We start from the raw sequence: 15,899 nt of genomic DNA, 5'->3' as shown, positions 1-15,899 counted from the left end.
CAAATCCTGCCCTGAAATGAGATCCATCCTTCATGAAATCCTCCCCACTCCACCAAGAGTGTCTTTCCGCCGTCCACCTAACCTTCGTAACCTCTTAGTTCATCCCTATGAAATCCCCAAACCACCTTCCCTACCCTCTGGCTCCTACCCTTGTAACCGCCCCGGTGTAAAACCTGTCCCATGCACCCTCCCACCACCACCTACTCCAGTCCTGTAACCCGGAAGGTGTACACGATCAAAGGCAGAGCCACGTGTGAAAGCACCCACGTGATTTACGAACTGACCTGCCTACACTGTGAAGCTTTCTATGTGGGAATGACCAGCAACAAACTGTCCATTCGCATGAATGGACACAGGCAGACAGTGTTTGTTGGTAATGAGGATCACCCTGTGGCTAAACATGCCTTGGTGCACGGCCAGCACATCTTGGCACAGTGTTACACCGTCCGGGTTATCTGGATACTTCCCACTAACACCAACCTGTCAGAACTCCGGAGATGGGAACTTGCCCTTCAGTATATCCTCTCTTCTCGTTATCCACCAGGCCTCAATCTCCGCTAACTTCAATTTGCCGCCGCTCATACCTCACCTGTCTTTCAACAACATCTTTACCTCTACTTCCGCCTCGACTGACATCTCTGCCCAAACTCTTTGCCTTTACAAATGTCTGTCTGTGTGTGTGTGTGTGTGTGTGTGTGTGTGTGTGTGTGTGTGTGCGTGTGTGTGTGCGCGCGCGCGCGCCCGAGTGTATACCTGTCCTTTTTTCCCCCAAGGTAAGTCTTTCCACTCCCGGGATTGGAATGACTCCTTACCCTCTCCCTTAAAACCCACATCCTTTCGTCTTTCCCTCTCCTTCCCTCTTTCCTGATGAAGCAACAGTTTGTTGTGAAAGCTTGAATTTCGTGTGTACGTTTGTGTTTGTTTGTGTGTTTATTTACAGATGTGATAGAGAGGTTTATCAAACTTTCTGCAGTACTTACTTATGGCTGTCAGCTGGAATTGAAATTTCAAAAATAAATAAATAAATTTTACAAAGTGTATGAAGATATTGCCCTTGGTGTAGGCACTATAAGATGCATTTGTCATACTAAGTTTGAAAAGCCTGTGTTACTAAATTTTATGAATATACCAGTTTTTCTTTTTTGTTCTTCACTGACTCATGCAGTTACAAGGTCTGTTCAAAAAATTCCAGAACTTTGTCCATAAAATTTTTCTACGCTTACCTTTTACTTCTTGTGCATGGCCTCCTTCAAAATACTCTCCCCCACAACTGACATATAACTCCTAACACCGTTTTCACTTTTGGAAGCAGCCTTGGTATGCCTCTTGCTGGATCATACAAAGTGCCATCTGCAAATTTGCTTTTATCTCATTCATCACTGTAAATCTTCATCCTTTCAATGTGGTTTTCAACTTTGGAAATAAAAAAAAAGGTCTGCAGGGACCATGTCTGGAGAATATGGTGGATGAGACATCACAGTGATTTCGTTTTTTGTGCAATAAACACGAATCAACAGCGATGCATGTGTGGATGTGTTACCATGACGCTAGAGCCATGAATTGTCTCGCCACATTTCAGGCCATTTCCTTCTCACATTTTCTCGCAGGCATCGCAACACGTCCCAATAGTACCATCTATTAACAGTTTGTCCCTGTGGCAAGAATTCAATATGAACTAATCCTTCAAAGTCAAAGAAAAATACCAGCATGGCTTTGATATTTTACCTGATGAGCTTCTTTTGGCCTTTGAGAAACTATCCTGACCCACTGCGAAAATTGAACCGTGGTCTCCATATCATAACCATAGACCCACGTCTCATCGCCAGTTATGATTCTCTTAAGCAACATGTCATACTCCAAAAGCTCTTCACAGATTGTGTGGCAAATGTCTTTCTGGTCTTGACACATGTGCCGTGGGATGAACTTGGTGGCATCACCACGCTTTCCAAGACGATGTGTCAAAATCTCATGATATGATCCAACTTAAATGTTACTGTCTTCTGCAATCTCTCAGACATTAAGTCTTCAATTGGCACTCACAATTTCTTTGACGTTCCTGCCATGAGCAACATTTGTAGATGTCTAAGGGCTTCTTAAACAAGGGTCACTTTTAGCTTCTGTCTAGCCATTTTTAAACCATGTGAACAATCTGTTAACATTGAGTACAGCTTCAGCACTCATCACCATAGGCTTCCTGAGTAATTTGGTGTGTCTCCATAAAGGTTTCCTTGAGTTTCAAACAAAATTTAATGCAGACACACCGCTCCTCTAACTCTGCCATCTCGAAATTTGCAAACTGCGTGGCACAATGTTCTACTCAATACAACAATGAACAATAACTAACAGACATACAACAATGAAACTTCCAGAAGTTACACATTAAATAGAGTCGTGTGCAGAGATGCCAGCTGCCTTCCGTTCCAACACACCATCGGCGCAAAATTACAAATGTTCCGGAATTTAACAGACCTCGTATATCAAAGATTTCCACTAGATGATGACTTCATAAGAAAGTTGTAAGATATTGGATCTAGAAGTAGTAAATCTTTTTCATCTGTTGTCAATTTGAATGAGCTATTTCTTGATGTTCAGAGTGGAACAAAAATTACAATTGGAATTTTCAAGGTACTAGTTTGAGGACTTTCCAACAGTAAAAGATGAGAGTTGATATTGCTTGGTGCAAAATTTTGCTATATATCAGGCATTACAAAATATCAGTCACTGAGCAAACGTATGCTCGCATCACTGATCTTCACAGTAGTGCTGCCTGTGAGATAGTTTAGTATCATTATGAAAAAAAAAATACTGAATGTCGGTGTAGTATGAATACAGCAATCGTAAGTGCTTTGATGACCAGTAAAATGAACTATTTGTCTTCAGGAAGAGCATGTTACGAAATAATGTCACAAAGGTTCATATCCAGTCTGAAGAGTGCAAGACAATTATCACTCAAGAGAAAATTACCTTCAGTCACCAATGAAAGTCCACATTTGTATTATACAATAACAGCCAGATCCATGAAAGGAGAAACAATGGATGAGGAAGGGCTGTGAATATTAACACTGAAGACAGGCCCCTCATTTAATAATGCAAGTGTTCCACTTTTAATTTCATTAATAATTCGTGGTGTATATGTATACTGATTTTGCAGTATGTGACAATTACAGAAATGTATGTAATGCACCTTTGATGTTTACTAAACTAATTTTTAGCCTTTTCTGCTTAACCTGATGTTTACAATTGTTTTTATTCCTGGAAAATCATCTTCATTTAGAGTCGATAGTTGTCTGAAACAGACTTTCAAGGCCCAAATAAGGCATCTGATTTTTAAAATTTTGCAGGAGATGGAGGTGCCTGGACCCCCCCCCCCCCCAACCTCCGTATTTGTCATGTGATTACTTACAGCCACGAGTCTCTACCCTTTGTAGGCAACTACGTCTTGATGATGATGATGATGATACTACTACTACTACTACTACTACTACTACTACTACTACTACTACTACTACTACTACCACCACCACCACCACCACCACCAATAATTATAATAATTTCATGTGGATAGATGGCCTGGTTCAAGTCTTTCAGTTGGGTGCCATTTCGATGATGTGTGTGTCCCTAACCTAAGCCAGTTATCAACTGGAGAAAGCAGACCTACAGTTTAACATGGAATCCATACCATGTGTCATTTCTGGCAGCTCCTCGTGTCTTGAGAGGCGAGGACTAAATGAAAATGCAAACTAAAACATCTATGGTCCAACTGGGATTCGATACCATGATCTCTTCACTTCCAGGCACTTCCCTTATTGCTAGACCACAAGGCTTGACAGTTACTAATAAAACACATATGTGTATACCTACAGTGGATTGTTCCACGCAACATTCCACATTCTTACACTTACCCAGTTCAGAGATTATAATGGCAAAAGGTTCAAATGGCTCTGAGTACTATGGAACTTAACTGCTGTGGTCATCAGTCCCCTAGAACTTAGAACTACTTAAACCTAACTAACCTAAGGACATCACACACATCCATGCCCGAGGCAGGATTCAAACCTTCGACCGTAGCGGTCGCGCAGTTCCAGACTGTAACGCCTAGAACCGCTCGGCCATCAGAGATTATAAGCTCATGGAGTAATCATACTTTTCTTGTAAGACCCCCCACCTTCAAATGTGTTCCTTAAGTTACTGCAAATTTATTTTGACATCACAGTTTTCTCTCTGTACACACACTTCACTGGGTCAGCCAACAATGTCAACTTTGATCTTGTCTTCATATGCTAATTTGCATAATTTTGCTGAGGGGGCTTCGGTGTGTCATCCACTATGTCCCTTTGCTGGAAAAATTGAGCTTAGTCTAACTGTAAACAGAGGATCACAAATCAATACTAACTGCATAATGTTTACTATGTGAAAGATGCTTCAATGAATTTGTTATCCAAAAGTTAAATAGTCAAGGACAAAGAGAGTAACCTTTGATAAAACCAGAGCACAAACAGTTAAACAGTATGGAAATATTGTAGCAACAGTGACAAATGAAAGAGGTTTTTTCAAATTACATACTGCTGAAGATTTAGGCCTAGATGAAAATGTAAATCATCCTGTGTGTTGCAGAAAAGGTTTCTTATGGCAGAGAAGGCTTGGGCACCTAACAGAAAAGGTATGTCATTAATAAAGGATATGATAACAGGAATGGAAGACTGTGGTAAATGCAAGGAATCCAGTGAAATGTGTATACAATGGAAACAGAATGGATTACCCTTTAACCCTAATAAAAGCAGTATCACATAAATCTTGCAGATAGTACGTATGGGATGTTTGTGGATGGATGGATGGAGTGTCAGTCTACAGGAGGAATTCATTACTTTCTTACCTTTATAATTAATTCCTCAACATACAACCTTTTTTAAAAAAGTTCTAAAGATCAAGTGAGGGACATATCTGAGAAGTTTTGCAACATAGAAGAGGGAAAATCACAAAAGAAGATCACAACTGTCAGATCTGATTACAGGACACAGTATCTCAATCAAAAAGAACAAAAGAAATATTATAAGGAACTACAAATTATACACAATATATAGGACTACTGCTGAAAAAGCAAGAAGTATATTATCTAATGCTGGGTTATGTAAATGTTTTTGGGCAGAGGTGACGTCAACTGTTATGTATTTGAGCAAACAATCAAAAAGCTGAAGTACATATAAAGTGTGCACAGGGGGAAGCAAAACCTAAGGAACTTTAAAATTTCTAGATGCGAGGCTATGGCACAAGTCCTGAAACAACGTCAGGAACAATGAGACTCAAAGTCCAAAATATATATTTTGGTAGGCTATCATAAAGGCTCAAAGGCTTACCAGCCCATGAATCCTACAAATAAGGAGACAATAACCAGCAGAGATGTATTCTCCGAGAATTATAAAAATAAAATAGAAGAGAGCCACCAAGAGATTATAATCACTTTATTAACTTCACCAAGTTTAAGAAATATTAATTCTGGAGAAGAAACAAACTGAAGAAGAGGAAGAATAAGATGGCCAAAGACACAGATACATTCTATGAAGAAGTTCTAGAAGAGAAAAAGAGGAAGAAAACATTTTAAGACATTCTTCTCAAGCACTTAAACCTATTATATATTATATTTATAAGATGTACATAGTCCAGTATTTTCAAGATCAACCCACAACAGTTAAGAGGCTAGTAGTGGTCTAAATTCTCAACAACTGAGAAAAGCTATGGAAAAAGAACCGGAGTTATTTCTTCAAAATGAAACTTTTGAATAGGCTGAAATGCCAGAATGGAAGAAACTGTTAAAGGCACAACAGGTATTTAACATAAGAAGTCCTCAAAGCGCACCACCAAAATATAAAGCATGGCTAGCATTCAAGGGATATTCAATAAAATGGCTGAATAGACATGTGCATCAAGTAGATGCTTCTAGCCCTAGCAATGAAAGAAAATTTACAAATCCACTTAATGGACATGAAGAGAGCTTGCTTAAATGGGAAATAAGAGGAAGAAATACATGTGATCCCCCAGAAACAGTCAGAAAATCTCATCTACAAAAAGGCAAAATTTGATGGTTGTTTAAATGCATACATGTCTCTTCACATGGATATTACTGGAACAGATGTTGCCATAAAATCTTGGATAAAGATGGTATGAAACAATCCAAGACAGACCACAGTATCTATGATAGAGGAAGCAATCAAAACAATGGCTAAGAGGATCATTTATAAATAAAGATGAAAGACAGATGCACAATTTTAAGAAGCATCTCCAAACCAAGTTTAACATGCATTACCTGGGAGGGTATGGGGGGCATTAAAAATACAAGGCAGAAGAGTTATTTACAGACCAATCATCATACACACAGAAAGTATTTGGGGAAAAAGAGGGGAGGAGGAGGAGGAGGAGGAGGAGGAGGAGGAGGAGAAGAAGATGAGGATGAAGATAACTAGTATGAGTAACTGTAATCCCATTTAATTTCCACAGCGATGAACCAGATGGCCAATGAAGCTGATGTGAAGTGCACAAATGCTGCAGCCCAAATGAGAAATACTGAAAGCAATTAAAATATTTAGATATCTGAAAGGTACCACTGACTATAAAGATACTGTAAAGAGGAAATATAAAACTCAGGAGCCATAGTAATGCAGACTGGGGAAGTGAGTTAAGAATACACAGTCCACTATTGGATATGGTTTTTGATTAATGAGAGGACTTATATTCTAAAGATAGAAAACAGTAACACTGTACACTGTAGAAGAAGAGTACGTGGCTCCATCACACGTAATGCAAGGAAGGTTGCGGATTGCAACTAATAAGTGAGATACAGACACTTAGCACGTCAGAATTTTCTGTGACGTCAAGGAAGCTATAAACTTACCCAAAAATGTCACTGGTACCAGAACCAAACAATCAATATAAAGCACAATTTTATAAGTGAACACAGAGCAAAGGAATACTAAGGTAGATTATTTGTGCACAGAAGATATGTTGGCTGATTTATCACAACCCTTGAACAAGGACAAATTTCAGAATGTTGTCAAACAATATTGTTTGATTGTGAAAGTGACATCCAAAATATACTTTTCCAAAGGTGATGTCTGGGATATACAAACAACATTTCTCATATGTATGTATCAGTGGCAAAGTTTACTGCACAGAGTGTAACAGACCTCTCTGACAAACTTCCTGGCAGATTAAAACTGTGTACCAGACCGAGACAAACTCAGGACCTTTGCCTTTCGCGGGCAAGTGCTCTTCCATCTGAGGTAACCAAGCACGACTCACGCCCCGTCCTCACAGCTTTAATTCCGCCAGTAACTCGTCAGAAGTTTGGAAGGTAGGAGATGAGGTACTGGTGGAATTAAAACTGTGAGGACGGGGTGCGAGTTGTACTTGGGTAGCTCAGATGGTAGAGCACTTGCCCGCAAAAGGCAAAGGTCCCGAGTCCGAGTCTCGGTCAGGCACACAGTTTTAATCTGCCAGGAAGTTTCATATCAGCACACACCCCACTGCAGAGTGAAATCTCATTCTGTCTGACAATGTTCTCTTAACTCTGTGATGCAGCCTTGGTAACTTATGTATTTCCCACAACTTCTATGTATTCTTGAATGCTAAAATATAATTTTCCTCATTTATACAAATTAATATTCAGACTTACTTATTTCACTGCAGTATTACTAACAGCCAAAGTCATCTGGGTTGTTACACTACACAAAGTGTAATGTAGATGGCACCCAATGTGCCAGGGTGTGATATTAGCCCACTGAAATTTTTTCTATTGTGACAAACTGATCTGTAGCATAGTCCAAGGTCTAGGTTAGGTTTGAAGAGAAAATTTATGAGAGTTGAAGTCAATGTATATAAATGTAAAACAAAAGTTTGGCAAAACATTGATCTGTAGTGTAGCTGGATGTCTACATTTTCACCATATTTAATGTACTTTTCTTCATAAAAACTAAAGCTGTTAACTGAGACAACTGTACTATATAACAGAATATCCAGTGTATATTTTAGTACACTGGTGCATATTATGAATATATACTGTACATAAAATCAAAAAATTGTAAGGTGGGATGGTATCAGTAGCTATCACTTACCCAGGATCATCACACAGGACAGCCGAGATTGCCACAATGGTCAAGGGCTTATCATAGGAATGATTCATGACTTAATTTTTGAGAAATGTTTGGTGAGATTTTGCTATGTGAAGATGAAACTGAAGTTCTTTTTTTTATCCTCCACTGAATGTTTTATGATTATTGTATGTCATTCTCAAACAGCCCATATGTAGAAATTTACCACACTTCCATTTTCAGCAATTTCCTAATTTCTGTTCTCCATTTACTACCAAAATGGAGTTATTAAATATATATAGTTGTTAACTGTATAAAACACAGCTCTTAAGGTAGCCTATGGAAAATGTGGTTTTTATCTACAGTCTAAATCACTTCGTCATATCAACTTCAAATTAATTTGGTTATGTGTAATAAGATTGCTTGCTGTTAGTAAAAGAAACATCTACCTGTTCAGATGATAGAGCTGGAGCTGGTAAACCTGCAAGTTCCTTTAAATTTGAACTAGTGTCTTTAGCAAGGTGCCTCGTGTAATGTTGTATCTGATGTCTGAAAAAATGAGAATAAGTATCAATTGTATTTAGAACTTGTCAACACAATCAGTAAATTATAAGCCAAAGCACAGCACATGTTTCTGGACCAAGTGAATAAGCATTTTAAAAAAAGCTTACGGACACATACATGATTCAATCATTCATGAAGTTTGACATCAAATAGAGCAAAAAAATATGAAAAGTTTTTGGGCTAAGTAATACTATATTTAGCACAAGGTATTACTGCTCCACACGGAGTGTTACATGCATGATAATGACTATATTATGGCTTCTGCCAACGAGTTACACATTACCATTATGTACCTGATACTACAAGATAATACTCACAACTGGTTGCGTAAATCCTGAGAATCCTGAGGTGTCCCCAGTTGGTTAACCATCTTCTGCATGGATGACACTACATAACATTATATACATTAACATTAGGTTATATATTACCTAAATCAATTGTCAAGTAGTCTAGCTAGTACAAACCATTTTTTGATATCTTTTGTATGTTGGTGCCAATTGTCTGTGCCAGCTTTTGGAAATCTTTCTCTCTTGTTGGCCCTCCATTATGATATGATGAAAACCCGTAATTGCTTTCCATCTTAAGCGCACAGGCCCACGCCTACAAAATGTAAAGAGGTTACAAATAGTCAGCAACATTCTCATGTAAGCTGTACGTCATATTACTTGCTCAAAAACATAAACAACACTAATAGAACGCCTGACAAACATAAACTAACAACTGCAATACTATCATTGCTTCAACTGTCATGAGGAAGAGTGTTACCTGTCACAAATGGCCAAGAAGTTTCACAGCGCCAAAATTAATTAAAATATACGACCGCCTACTCTAATAAAATACAAAACTTGGCTCCCTCTACGCAGAATCCACAATGACTTCCGCAAAACACATTTTCGTCTCGATCTAATTAACCTGCACCAGAATATTGATCACAAGCAAAGATGTCATATGACTTCATGTTTTGACGCTCGTGACCACAATTGCGACGTACTCATCTCTGCAATCTGCAACAAACCGAGACAAGTTTATATCTTCCATACTACTGCGAAGGAAACGCTACGAATAACTTAATAGTAATGAGATCCTAAAATCATTTTTTTTAGGGGAATGTGACAGAATGTGTGGCGACAACAGTGCTGATTTTCGAGTGCTGGATGTCGGAAACCACAGTGGATCCCAAGCTCTCATTTAATCTCAAAGATGCATTAAAATTGCCTACAAGACATAAATACAGTTCCAAAATAAATGTAAACTACATATCGAAAATTAGCTCTTTCAGTCAATAGTCCATGTGAATACTGCTTATAGTGACCACTGTGACCAAGTCATCTCCCTTCCTAATGTTGTCCCCTCAGAATATGGAAACAGATGAATTTTTAAAATAAAAAATTACAGCACTGAGAATACAAAATTTTCACTCTTTTTCTAACAGCAGAAATACAGAGGGAAGTGTATAAAACGGATGAGGCAAATGAAACTCCATGGCCAGATATCTGCATAACTAAATATTCATCAGTCTATTCAGAAGTACAGCCACTTGTCATCAGATATGGTTCTTTTCTTATAACAAATGAAAGTCCATTGCCACATCTCTGTGCAACTGAATACTCATCAATCTATTCAGATGTAGAGCCGTTTGCCCGCAGATACAGAAAAAGAGCTCTAAGTTTCTACCTTCGTTTATAGAAGTCAGGAATCTGTCTTTCTTATTTGTGGTTTATGTCCGCCCCCATTAGCTGAATGGTCAGCGTGACGGATTGTCAATCCTCTGGGCCCGAGTTCGATTCCCGGCTAGGCCGGGGAATTTTCTCCGCCCAGGGACTGGGTGTTGTGCTGTGCTCATCATCTTCATGGACTCCAGGTCACCGAAGTGGCGTCAGATTGAAAGACTGGCACCTGGCGAACGGTTTCATGGAGTGGGGGCCCTAGCCATACGATTTAAATAAATAAAATAAATTTGTGGTTTATGCACTACATATGTCTTTTTTTTTTTTTTCAACGTATGCGAGATGTACAGTGTGAGACGCGTTGGACGTAACACCCTATTTGTTTCGTGAATGTTTCAAAATGACGGAACGAAGATTTCGGAAAATGTTTAATGGTCCTAACTCCTGTATAAGCTGACAAATTGAATTAAGCGCGTTTTTTAATGGAATGATATACTTTTTTAACGATATTCGGAATTTCCTGAAAAGACGAGTACAGCAATACAAATGCTTATTAATGTTGCCGCAACATTATCTAAGAAATGTGTTATCACTGAAGGGCAAGGGGTCTGGAAACAGGCTTTAGATTATTTGTTTGTTCCCACAAAAGCTGTCCACTTGCACAGCAGTACGTTTTCTTAAACGCCTCCTGGAACGCCAGAAGTTAGCATATAGTTCCATTTATGCAGAGAATATAATGCAGAAAATAAAAGCAAAGCAGTCTGGGATGTTATAAAAAAGGAAAAACAGGGAGATGCAAAAACTCGCAGAATAACATACTGCTAAGGGAGGGGGATGATCCACAACACTTAGTAAAATATGTAAACGAGCATTTTTCAAGTATTGCAGACAAATTACAGCAAAAATTCCCCAAAACAAATATAACACCTGTAAATAGTATTGCACTGAATACTATGATGTTACTTCCAACCACAGAGAATGAAGTCAATAAAACTGTTCAAAAACTAAAAAATAAAAACTCAGTAGGCTTAGATGAAGTACCAATGTGTGTACTGAAAGAATTTGTACTGATTATACAAGGTCCCTTAACGAATATAATAAATGAATCCTTCACATCAGGGACATTTCCAGAGCAGTTAAAACAGGCAAGAGTTGTACCTTTGCTTAAGAAACGTAATGCAGAAGACAAAGAAAATTACAAGTCCATTTCCCTGCTGCCAGCATTGTCAAAAATAATAGAAGCATTATGAAAGACAGATTAATGAATTACCTGAATAAAGAGATTCTTTTAAGTGAATCACAGTTTGGTTTCCAAAGTGGCAAAAATACAGTCAGCCATAGTAGAATTCACAGAAGTTGTACTTGACGCTCTTCATAAAGATGGGTGTGTCACAGGCATATTGTTGGATCTTTCCAAGGCCTTTGATACGGTCGACCACAAGATTCTATTAAATAAATTAGAAGTATTAGGAATAAGAGGGGTAGCTGATGACTGGTTTCGATCATACCTAGCAGATAGGGTGCAAAGAGTAGAGGTAACACATACTTCAAATAGATCTAAACATTTGGTAAAACACTTATAAGAACCAAACTGCGTTAATATAGGGGTTCCACAAGATAGCATATTAGGACCAATACTATTCCTGATATACATCAATGACTTTCCCACTAGTGTTACTCAATGGTGAAAAAATTCTCTTTGCTGATGACAGCAATATTATAGTCACTGAGAAAACAAGAGAAAACCTTGCCGAGAAAGCAAATAAAATTCTCAAGGAAGTTTATGATTGGTCAATAAGCAATAAAATGACATTGAACATAAGGAAAACTAATGGAATGAACTTCAGTTCGAAGTGGAAAAATTACAGTGTTAAATTAAATGTAGATGGCACCTCTATAGACTGTATGACAAATGCAAAATTTGTAGGAATGAATATCGATTCTCAGTTGAAGTGGTGCAATCATACAAAGATACTTTTAAACAGAATATCATCAGCGTGTTATGTTCTTAGAATCCTATCATCAGAGTGTAAAATGTAGTGTCTTTTAGTTACATATTATTCATATGTACACTCAATTCTTAGCTATGGCATTCTTATGGGGAACAAATGCACAAAATATGAACACAGTTTTCAAACTCCAGAAAAGAGCCATAAGAACAATAACCAAAAATACTAGTCGAGCTCATTGTAAAGATCTGTTCAAAACAATGGGGATTTTAACTGCTCCATGTGAATACATTTACCAGTCAGTTATACACTTCAAAAATAACATTGGTAATAACTGCACAAACAGCTCTGTCCATGACCATGTAACAAGAGATAGATTCAACTTACATTTACCAAGAAAAATAAACATAAAACTCAAAACAGTATTTTCTACCAAGGAATAGAACTGTACACTAAATTACCAAAAGAAATTAAAGAAATTGCAAAAATACACTTATTTAAAAAGGCAGCTAAAAAGTACCTGTAATGCAATACATTTTATACATTGAAGGATTACTTAGATACAACAGAGTAGAGGTTTGATAAAAAAAGTTGTACAAATAAATAATAATAATAAAGATTATAAAGCATCCAACATTCCACATAACGCCTTCACTTTATGTTTTTTCCTTCTTTTTTCCTTTCTAAAAATACTTACCCCCAATCTATGCATAGCACATTACTAACACCACTCCCTCTTTCTGAGCTCAACATCTCACTCGTTATGGAGGGATGCCGACTTAGTTTTTCAGGATAGCAAATGGGAAGTTGCGCTACAGAAAATGGCACAGAGATCACCAGTGTATATATATATATATATATATATATATATATATATATATATATATATATATGTGTGTGTGTGTGTGTGTGTGTGTGTGTGTGTGTGTGTGTTTGTTTGTTTGCAGTGAATGAAGTGTTATGATACACTGTGTGTACAGTGTGTGCAGTGACTGATAGTGAGATATGACTGAACAGTGTGGCATTACATTATTTAAGAAGTTATTTGTAAAAAAAGTATTGTATCCCAGGAGTAAGTCTATTGATTATGTCTAACTATAAGCCTGTAAATATATGTGTATACATATTAGTTTATTTTAAATTGGTCTAAACTTGTAAATACTTTGACATGTCCTATATCCTTGTAAAAAGAGATCTACAGATGAATAAAGCTACTACTACTACTACTACAAAATTCGTAGCTAATCTGTATGTATGTCGAATAAAGTTGGCCAAGGAGAAATAAGTTTTATCTTACTAGTGTAGGCCTTCCTGCTGACTACATCGAAGGTGCTTGGCATGAGAGCTTCGCATGGCAATGTTAAGACCGATCCACAATAGACGTTAACGCAACGGCAAGGACCGTCAAACAACATCACCATCAAATGGCGATGTGTTCACCCTAAACAGAACGTCAGCAGAACGTCAGTTCGTTCAGCCTGGCACAGAACAGTGAAAGTGAAGTTACGAGATACCAGTAGTATAGTATCAGAATTTAGGAGTATCAGAATTTAGGAGTGTATCAGAATTTAGTAGTATCAGAATTTAGGAGTGTCAGTAAGATGCCCTTTTTGTTTCCAACTATGGGCATGCACATGAATTTCCAACAGCGCAACTACACATGTGCATTTGTGCATGCATAAATTTACTGGAAATGGAGGCCGTGTGTGAAATGTATTGCTACCTATCGTCTGTGGAATCTTTGCGCTTTTTAGCAGACAGCAGGCAGCTGAAGCCCATGTGTGTTTGCTTGTGTAGTGTGTTCAGATATTGCCGTAAAGCGATTTATGTGCAATAATATCTGCTGACTGTAAGGGATGAACACCTAAGTTTATCGACGGCACAGACAAAGAAAAAAGTCATGCAGAATGCTGCTTCTGAATATTATTTGAATAAAACTTCGCTATGTGTGGTCCTGAGCGTCACATGTTAGATAAAAAGTTTCCAATCATATTTCTGTAAACAATAAGATACAGTAAGTTTCAAAGTAGGAAAACTGTGAAGAACAAGTCAAAAATTTATGAATAGGGTATATATGTGAGAAGTGTGGAAGTTTCTGTGTGGCACATGGCACATAGCCGGCCACTGATCTCTCCATTTGCAGTCCTGGCCTTTTACCCTCTATCCACTGGAGAGCTCATGACGACTTATGTGTTAGTGACCACTTTCTGTGTTCCCGTCCCTACCCCAGTGTCATTCCCATGGACACTTGCCCAGATCGGCTCTTAGTAAGGCTGCCTGGGATGCTTTCACCTCCGCTACCACCGTTGAATCTCCATTGCATGGCAACATCGATGAGATGATCCAGACCATCGCTAATACCATTGTTGCCGCAACTGAATCGGCAGTCCCTTTTCATCAATTTGCCCCCCAGAGAAGACAGTGCCTTGGTGGTCCCCAGAAATTGCTGCACCATTAGAGACCATAGGCGGGCCCTCCAATGTCATCAGTGGCTCCTGTCCCTGGAGCACCTCATTGCCTCTAAACGGTTCTGTGCCCCGGTCCGTCAACTCATCAACTGATGAAAGCAGGAGTGTTGGGAACGATTCGCCTCCACCACTGGAACACAAACTTCTCCTTCTCAGGTCTGGACCAAGCATAGATGTCTTTACAGATATTAGACCCTACAGGTATATCTGAAATTTCCACAAATGGAGCTGTATATACCGACCTGGACGTAATCACAGAGCATCTTGCTGAGCTTATGCTCATACCTCTGCATCTGAGGATTACCACCCCGCCCTTCATCTCCTCAAACAGTGGGTGGAAAGACAACACCCATCTTTTGCTCCACACCATCCTGAGCCATATAATGAACCATTGAGTGAGTGGGAATTTCTCAGTGCCGTTGCCAATTCTCCTGATAAGTCCCCTGGGTCAGACGGCATACATTACCAAATGATTAAACATGTGTCAGCAGATTACCAGTGCCACCTCCTTACCATCTTCAATCGCATCTGGAGCGATGGAGAATTTCCATCTCCTTGGCGACAAAGTATCATTGTTTCAGCACTGAAACCCTGTAAGGATCCGCTAGATGTGGATAGCTACCGTCCTGCCAGCCACACCAACGTTCTGTACAAGCTGCACGAATTGATGGTGAGTTTGCAGTTGTGTTGTGTTGGCTCCTTGAGTCTAGGGCCTTCTAGCTCCATCCCATGGCGGTTTTCGCCAAGGTCGCTCCACCATTAACAAATTGGTATACCTGGATGCTACCATCCGAACAGCTTTTTTCCCGCCTTCAGCATCTTATTGCTGTCTTTTTTCACCTGACAAAAGCCTACAGTACCACTTGGCGGCGTCATATCCTCGCTACTTTGCACGAGAGGGGCCTTCAGGGCCTGCTCCCGATTTTTATATGGAGCTTTTTGTAGCTACGGACCTTCAGAGTTTGAGTCAGTGCTTCACACAGTTCACCCCCTATCCAAGAGAATGGTATCCCACAGGTCTCTGTACTGAGCATCCTACTCTTTTTAGTGGCCATTGATGGCCTCGCAGCTGCGATGGGATCCTCAGTATCCCCCTTCTTATATGCTGACAATTTTTGTATATCCTTCTCCTCCTCTTCTATTGGTGTAGCTGAATGTTGTCTTCAGTGA

At 38.9% G+C, this 15,899-nt stretch overlaps 1 protein-coding gene across 2 annotated transcripts in view; it reads right to left on the bottom strand.

Annotated features, from left to right (window-relative positions):
- The window catches only part of LOC126259697 (syntaxin-12-like), a 64,432-nt gene extending 54,800 nt beyond the window's left edge, over window positions 1–9,632 (bottom strand). Inside the window, exons 1-4 of one of the 2 annotated variants that reach the window (XM_049956663.1) lie at window positions 9,411–9,632; window positions 9,110–9,245; window positions 8,963–9,032; window positions 8,531–8,630 (exon numbers count right to left, since the gene is read on the bottom strand). In XM_049956663.1, the coding sequence (XP_049812620.1) occupies window positions 8,531–8,630; window positions 8,963–9,032; window positions 9,110–9,224 (285 nt within the window). In that variant the 5' untranslated portion in view covers window positions 9,225–9,245; window positions 9,411–9,632. The remainder of the gene's footprint in view (window positions 1–8,530; window positions 8,631–8,962; window positions 9,033–9,109; window positions 9,246–9,410) is intronic. The other variant, XM_049956662.1, reaches the window with a different exon arrangement.
- Window positions 9,633–15,899: the final 6,267 nt, after the last annotated feature.

Source organism: Schistocerca nitens, chromosome 5, assembly GCF_023898315.1.
Source record: "Schistocerca nitens isolate TAMUIC-IGC-003100 chromosome 5, iqSchNite1.1, whole genome shotgun sequence".
Taxonomy (NCBI): domain Eukaryota; kingdom Metazoa; phylum Arthropoda; class Insecta; order Orthoptera; family Acrididae; genus Schistocerca; species Schistocerca nitens.
This window is presented reverse-complemented; position numbering and strand designations above follow the sequence as displayed.